The 8,537-nt window shown below is 38.1% G+C and overlaps 1 protein-coding gene across 2 annotated transcripts in view; it reads left to right on the top strand.

The window, feature by feature from the left end:
* Nucleotides 1–348: 348 nt before the first annotated feature.
* Nucleotides 349–8,537, top strand: part of LOC128249403 (uncharacterized) — a 63,072-nt gene continuing 54,883 nt past the window's right edge. The window contains exon 1 of one of the 2 annotated variants that reach the window (XM_052972939.1): nt 349–525. In XM_052972939.1, the coding sequence (XP_052828899.1) occupies nt 395–525 (131 nt within the window). In that variant the 5' untranslated portion in view covers nt 349–394. Of the gene's footprint in view, nt 526–5,031; nt 5,809–8,537 lie in introns of those variants that run through there. The other variant, XR_008265512.1, reaches the window with a different exon arrangement.

The following is an 8,537-nucleotide window of genomic DNA, read 5'->3' as shown; positions in this document are numbered from 1 at the left end:
ACATTCAGGAAATACTGCAATCCTTATTTATTTACTAAACTACTACAATTAATAATTAGCTATATCATTTACACACGCATACATACATAGTGCATGTGTGTACAGGGGCGTAGTTGGGGTGGGGCAAGCAGGGCACATGTCCTGGGCATCACTTTGAGAGGGGCGCAATTTTGGCCAAGATCATTTTCTAATTAAGCCATTAAAAAATATATTTTAAAACCTTATCAGGCATGGTTTGTTTTGTCTATCGCCATTCACGCCACTAGACAAAATAGGTATTCTTACTTGACCTCATAAAATGCATGCGCTGCGTTTTGATTGGTGGTGGTGGGAGGAGGGACGCAATTTTGATGCTTGCCCCTGAGCGTGTGTGTGTATGTGAAGAAAAGGAAAGATGGATAGAGCCTTCTTTGGGACGTCCTGCTATGGCAACGGGCACAGCCTTTTTATTCATACTTTCGGGGGTTCAAGAAAAAAAAAAGCGTTTTTATTTTTGTCAAGGAAATTTTACGGATGTATAAATATGTAAGTACGAGTTCATATGTGAATATATATGTGTTGGTGTGCAGATATTTGTTTTCTTTCAATCATATAATCTTTTCTATTCTAGACAACCGGTAATTAATTTATCGACCCCGAAGGGATGAAAGGCAAAGTCGACCTCTTTCAATCATATAATGTGTGTACAAATGTTTTACGAAAGTCTCAGATTCGTTTTTTTAAGTGATTATACAGTTAATATAGAAATAATTTTAGCGTTCGTTTCATTGTAATATCCTTAATTTACGCTCATACACGTTGACACAATCACGTACACACTCTCATACACACAGACAAAAGACTTCACTGGAAAGATAGATAGATAAATAGATAGATAGAGAGGGGGGGGGGAGAAGTGAGTGGATGATAGTGAAAGCGAGTAAGATTCAGAGTGAGGGGAAACCAGTGAGAGAACGATGTAAGGATAGACAGAGAAAGGTATAATGAAATGGAAGCGTTTTTTTACGTGCATACGGTATTTATCGTTGTTATTCTCAGAGTCGACCAGGGATGAACAAACTGAAGTTAATAGAGCGTTCTGGCCGTGACTATCCATAAATGTTATTTCACAAAAGTTATTACCCAGTGTGTTCCTCATTTTTTTCAGACGTCAAGATGTTATATATGTATTTTTACCTACTGTGTCTGCTACATCGATTGACCATATATAGAGGCATTCTTTTAGATCTTACACACGCAAAGATGCTTCGATTCCATAATACCTGTTTCCCAACTCTCTCTGTATATCTATCTATCTATCTATCTATCTATCTATCTATCTATCTATCTATCTCTCGATCCCTTTTGATCGAACTCCCCCCCTTTTTTCCTTCCTACGATCCCTTTTGATCGACATCCCCTACTTTTTTTTTCTCTTTCCCTTCCTCCTCCCAAAAAGAAAAGCTCTTCATTGTATTTGTCCCATCTTTGTTGAGCCCTGTGTGGCTAATAAAAGAAATGTATCTATCTATCTATCTATCTATCTATCTATCTATCTATCTATCTATCAGTCTGTCTGTCTGTTTTTCTGTCTGTCTGTCTGTCTGTTTTTCTGTCTGTCTGTCTGTCTGTTTTTCTGTCTGTCTGTCTGTCTGTCTATTTCTCTATCACACGTGCACACATACCGCACACATACGTACATACACATACATACATACACACACACACACACACACACACACACGTATAAAACATACGCACACACATTATCGTCCTCCACACAATTTCCGTTTGCACAATTCACTCACAAGGCATTGGTCAATCTGGTGCTATTGTAAACACTTGCCCAAGGTGCCGTGTAATAGGACTGCCTCTTTTCTGTATCTTCCAACTGTGCGCGTTTGAGTATGTGAATCAAATCGGTATGTGCATTAATGTTCTCTGTAATATCATTGCTTCGCTCACTTCACTCGTTTCATGCTCTCTATCGTTGGCGGTCCCGTGCCAGCCGCTCTCTTCTGGATCCTCCAAGGTGACGTTTAGTCTCTGGTGATCTTCCCCAATCACGTCCAGCCATCTGGTGCGGGGCCTGCTACAAGGCTTCTTCCAGCCTGCAGCTGCTAGATCCAATTAGAGTAATGCTCTGGTAGGATGATCAAGCAGGAGTCGGAGGAAATGTCCGTACCAGCGCATGCAACGTATAGCTTTGAGGTGGGAGGCTGCGGGCTGATGTGAGCGCGCCCGCAGTCCTTTGTTGCATAAGATGTTAATATCACGACTACTCAAAAGGTCTTCTCTGCAAATCGAAGCCTCATCTCGATGTCAACAAACCGATAAAATCCCAAATCCCAATGAACTGATAATGGTCTACATCCTCGAACTAGCAGTACGTGTGTGTGTGTGTGTGTGTGTGTGTGTGTGTGTGTGTGTGTGTGTGTGTGTGTGTGTTTATGGGGCTGTAAAATCAAATGCTTGCCTATCGTGTAATCATTGGAATATTTCAATGCTATACATATAAACAAAGCACGTTCCGCATATTCATAAGGGAAATCAATCGATTATGACGTCATAATAGAAATGTACCAAAATTTTTAATCGAGATTTTAAACCCGAATATTTATCAAATCTGTTACCTCTTTGTAATTTTCTCAATAGAGGAACTAAGATTAAAATTACGTCATAAGAAAATAATTTTAAAATTCTTGCAATCCTTAGTTATTATTTACAAAAGAAAATTACTACTACTACTACTACTACTACTACTACTACTACTACTACTGGTCTCAAATTTTTGGCACAAGGCCAGAAAGTTTAAGGGAGCGGCTCGATTGGTACTTATTTTATCGATTCCAAATAGTGGTAATGCAGTTACTATAATTTTAAAGGAAAGCTATTGTAGCGTTTCATTGTAATAACATTGGAGAGATAAAAAAAGAGATGAAGAGAAAGAGAGAGAATGAAAAAATTCAGTGAGAGGGCAAATTAGTGGGACAGCAATAGAGAGTGAGAGTGAGAGAGAGAGAGAGAGAGAGTGAGAGAGAGAGAGAGAGAGAGTGAGAGAGAGAGAATGAAAAAGTGGAAAGATCCAGAGAGAGGGTAAGTTGGGAGAACAAATAGACAGAAAATCAAAAAGAGGAAGATACAGAAAGATAAGCATTATAATGAAATTGAAGGGCTTCTTGCGTACTTTAGAAAGCTTATGCTATGTCGAAAATGGATGAACAGACCAAAGTTAAAATTTTCCGGCTATGAGTATTCGAGAGTTTACGTATTTAGGTAGTAAGATAACGTTCTCAGGCGGTACCGACGAAGATATTAAGACGAGAATAAGTAAGGCAAGGACCGCTTTTCACATGTATGGAGCGCAAGTGTAATTTCAATAAAGAACAAAATAAGAATTTTTAACACTAACGTAAAAGCGGTGTTATTCTATGGGGCTGAGACATGGCGAGCAACAGTTAAGTCAAATAAGCAAATACAATCATTCATCAACAGATGCTTGCGTAGTATACTTAAAATTTGTTGGCCCGAACACATAAGCAATATGGAGCTATGGCAAAGAACAAATCAAGTTTCGATTAGGGAGCAAATATTTAAGAAAAAGTGGAAGTGGATTGGTAGTACAATTAAATTAGAAAGGACACACCAAATGCAGTGAAAAGTGCTTTACAGTGGAATCCGGATGGATATAGAAAGAGGGGTAGGCCTAAGAACTCGTGGCGTAGATCAACACAAAAGGAACTAGAGAAAGGGGGACATTCATAGCAGAGAATAAGTACAGAAGCGAAAAATTATGCGACATGGAATTCAATTATAAGTGACCTATACTCTGCATTGGAGGGTTAAAAGCAAAGAAAGAAAGAATTTATTACCGAATATATCCTTTTCTGAAGGTGTGATTTGGCTGTTATGTCTAACTACATCGATTGACCAGATAGACGCTTTTAGATTTTAAGCACGCAAGAAACGCTTCAGTTTCAGAATACGTCTCTTCCCCTCTTCCCTCACATCTCACTCTCTGTCTCTCATTCTCTCATTCTCTGTCTCTCATTCTCTGTCTCTCATTCTCTCTCTCTTTCTCTCTCTCCCATCTCCCGCTCATTCGCTCGTTACCTGCGTTAAATTTTCTGTATTGAAATATTAGGCTTGCTACTACGTCATAACCGAATGCTTTACAAATTCTAAATAATGTCTCCATTCATAAAATCATTGATACATACTGCAATTCTTATAAAACTACTACTACTACTACTACTACTACTACTACTACTACTACTACTACTACTACTACTACTACTACTACTACTACTACTACTACTACAGCTGCTGCGAGCAATAATAAGAAAAAAGTAAATAATAATTTAATTGAACTCACACACACAAGCGCGTTCACATACATACATGCATGCGTACATACATACACATACACATACACACACACACACACACACACACACACACACACACACACACACACACATTTGACTGTGGCCATGCTGGAGCACCGCCTTTAGTCGAACAAATCGACCCCAGAACTCATTCTTTGTAAGTCTAGTACTTATTCTATCGGTCTCTTTTGCCGAACCGGTAAGTTACGGGGACGTAAACACACCAGTATCAGTTGTCAAGCGATGGTGGGGGACAAACACAGGCACACATACACACACACACACACACACACACACACACACATGCACACACACACACACGACGGGCTTCTTTCAGTTTCCGGTTGCCAAATCCACTCACAAGGCTTTGGTCGGCCCGAGGCTATAGTAGAAGACACTTGTGCATGTATGTGTTTATCTATTTAGATTCATTTTGCGTTTGGACCATTTTCTGATATTAAAATTATAGGATTCAAATAAATGTAATGCTTCTTTGACAACGTTTATTTTCACACTTGGAAAATTCTTAGGCGTCTCACGCAATTTTCAATTGAGTAAAAATGCTCGAAAATCCTAGTGTTTCAACTGACAGTTACTATAATTTTCAAAAAGAAGTTTTTGTAGCGTTTTATTTTAATTTACGTCATAGACACACATACACACACAGAAGCAACAAAAGATCGACAACACTGGAGAGATAAGCGGACGTAGAGAGAGAGAGAGAGAGAGAGAGAGAGAGAGAGAGAGAGAGAGAGTCAAAGAGGGAGAAATTCAGCGGAAGAACGATAGAAAGAGCGGCACAGAGAGAGGTATTATGAAATTGAAACGTTTCTTATGTGAATAACAATGTGTGAGTGTTATTATCCCAATGTCGACCCTGGATGGACAGAACAAAGTCTAACTCACACGGGCCAAGAATTTTTTGTAATACATTTATTACCCAATATGTCCTACATTTTCCAAAGGCTGCTATGTCTTCTACATTAGTTGACCATGTAGAAGCTTCGTTTCAACTTCATAGTACCTCGTTGTCTCTCATTCTCTCCGTCTGAAGGACTACCTCTGTTTTCTGTCTCGTTGAACCTTTCTCTCCTTCTCTATGTGTCTCTCTCTTTTTTCTGTCTCTCTGTCCCTGTCTCCGTCTTTATCACTCTTTCATTCGTTCGCTTACTCGGTCGTTACCTATCTTAAATTTTAGTGTATTGAAAAAACGTCGCAATGAAATAGTTTTCAAACTATACAAAATGTATTCATTCATGAAACCGTTGACATTTACTGCAATTCTTAGTTTATCGACCCCGAAAAGATGAAAAGCAAAGTTGACCTCGGCGGAATTTGAACTTAAAACGTAAAGACAGAAGAAACGTTGCGAAGCATTTCGTCCGACGTGCTAACGATTCTGCCAGCTCTCCGCCTTAATAACAATGAAAAAAAAAATCAGGTCTGAATAATCCTTTGGTGTATGTATATATGTTTATATGTATTGACATACATATGTAGGTATGTTTGTCAACATGAATGTATGTATGTATATATGTATTTGGTTGGATTTAATGTACGAGGGGTGCTGAAAAGTCTCTGGCTTTAGGTAAAAAGAAATACAGGAGGATCAGTTAATTATGATTTTATTTAACATATTCCTCTCTCAGATTCACACACTTATATCGCAGCGGTCCTTCAGTTTTTCTATGCTCTGCAAAAGAACTCTGAAGGTTGGCCCATTAACCAGACTTTTCGCGACACCCTTAAAGCCAGGAACTTTTCAACACCCTCTCGTACGTGTTTGGACTGTTTGTAATAAACTTATGGAATTCAAGGATATAAAAGTAGTTCTTTTTGCGACAACGTTCCTTCTTACGTTTTATAATTCATAACGGCTTTACACAACTTCTCAGTTGACAAACTCAAAAACTGTGCTCAAATCTATATCTTAAAAATTATTTACGAACGTCCCAGTTATATTTTTTACGAGAAGAAGATTTTGCTACGTTTCATTGTAATTTACTTCATACACATCAACTCAATCAGATATACACGCATACACAAACTGAAGCAACAAAAAAAAAAAAAGGAGAACACTTGGGAGAAAGATAGATAGATAAATAGAGATAAATAGATAGATAGATAGAGAGAGAGAGATAGGGAAAGAGAGGTATTTTGAAATTGAAGCGTTTCTTGCGTCCATAAGAATGTCTAAGCGTAGATTTGTTATTGCTTATCCTAAAGTAGGACTTGGACGAACAGAAAGTTAAAATATTTCGGCCGTGACAATCCATAGAGGTTTTTCATTTAACAAAATTTATTACCCAATGTATCCTTCTGTTTTCAGTTGTTTAGGTGTGATGTATGGAGATTTGGTTGCTATGTCTACCATGTCGATTGACTATATAGATGCTTCTTTAAGATCTCACGCACGCAAGCGACGCTTTTCATATGTCTTTCTTTCTCCCATTGCATTGTCAGTAGATATAAATATCACATTTACTAATCAGCGCTACAAATCTGAATCCTCATATCAATATAAACAAACGGGTAAAATCCGAAATCCTAATCAACAGCTGATGATCTCATCCTCGAACTAGCAGAATATGTGTTTGTATGTGCGTGCTTGTTTCTCGGACTGTAGAATCAAATGCTTACTTAACACAGTCAGAATATTTCACTGCTATATTGATTATAGACAAGACTATCTATAAATCCAGTGATGGTGTCTGCTGAAGTATTGAAGGCGATAAGACGAAAGTAAAATTGTTCCGTGTATTCGCAAGGGAAATCAGTGTGTTATGACGCCATAATTGAAATGTATTGAAATTTTCTAACGGAGTATTTAAACCCAAATATTTACCAAATCTGTTAACTACATATAATTTTCTGTGTTGAAAAGCTAAGACTGAAATTACGTCATAATAGAATATTTTACAAATTCTACAAAAATATCTTTATTCATGAAATCATTGAAACTTACTGCAATAGTTATTAATTTCTAAATTAATACTAATATTGATTTCAAATTTTGGCACAAAGCCAGCAATTTCGGGGAGAAGTTAAGTCGATTACATCGACCCCAGTGCTCAAATGCTACTTATTTTATCCATCTCGAAATGATGAAAGGCAAAGTCGACCTCAGCGGAATTTGAACTCAGAACGTAAAGATGAACGAAATGCTGCTAAGCATTTTGCCCGACGTGCTAACCATTCTGTCAGCTCGCCGCCGCCAAAAACTAATATTCAGAATAATTACATCTTACCAATGCATGCACAGATACGTTTCCGCGCACAAACATCTTACTCACAAAGGCACACACACACGCGCACACTCATATAAATGATATAGCCAATCTCGGAAGGCCTGCAATGGCAACATGTATAGCCTCATTATACATACTTTCAAGGACGATAAAATATACTCATTCAGGGCGTAGAGTAGTAGAACAGCAAGAGCGTCGGACGGAATACATGGTGTATATCTTTCTATTCTTTGAATTCCAGTCCACTCTAGCCTATGTGTGTGGTGAATGTACCCCATTGATCGGTTGAAACCTACAAACTGTCTACGTGGGTAACCCTAGGGGAGTCCACTCTATTTTAAGCACTTGGGCTAGATAGAAAGTAGACAGAAAGATACAGCGGGAGAACGATAGAAAGGGAGTAAGAGGGAGAGAATGAGAGAGAGTTATGATGAAATTGAAGCGTTCCTTGCATACAAAAGAGTAAATAAGTTTATATTCGTTATTGCTCACCCCAAATCGATCCCGGAATGAAAAGGCCAAGTTTTAAAATTGTTCCGACTGTGATTATTAATGAATGTTTTTTTTTCATAGAAATTATTACCCAATGTGTCCTTCCTGTGTCAGATGTTCATATGTCATATATGGGGATTTGGCTGCTATATCCACTATATCGATTGACCATTTAGCTGCTTTTTAGACCTTACGAGCGCAAGAAACGATCAAATTTCTCCATTCGCCCCCTTCCACTATCACTCTCTATCGGTCTACACCTATCATTCCTTCTCTTTGAATATTTCTCTCTTCCTCTTTTCCTTTATATACATACGTAAACACACACACACACACACACACACACACACACACACACACACACACACACACACATATTTGTCGTCAGTAGTTCATAAATCTGAAAAAAACGCACACTCTAAAACATTAA

Source organism: Octopus bimaculoides, chromosome 1 (genome assembly GCF_001194135.2).
Source record: "Octopus bimaculoides isolate UCB-OBI-ISO-001 chromosome 1, ASM119413v2, whole genome shotgun sequence".
NCBI lineage: Eukaryota > Metazoa > Mollusca > Cephalopoda > Octopoda > Octopodidae > Octopus > Octopus bimaculoides.
Note: the sequence above shows the minus strand (reverse complement) of the source record. Positions and strands in the feature narration are given on the sequence as shown.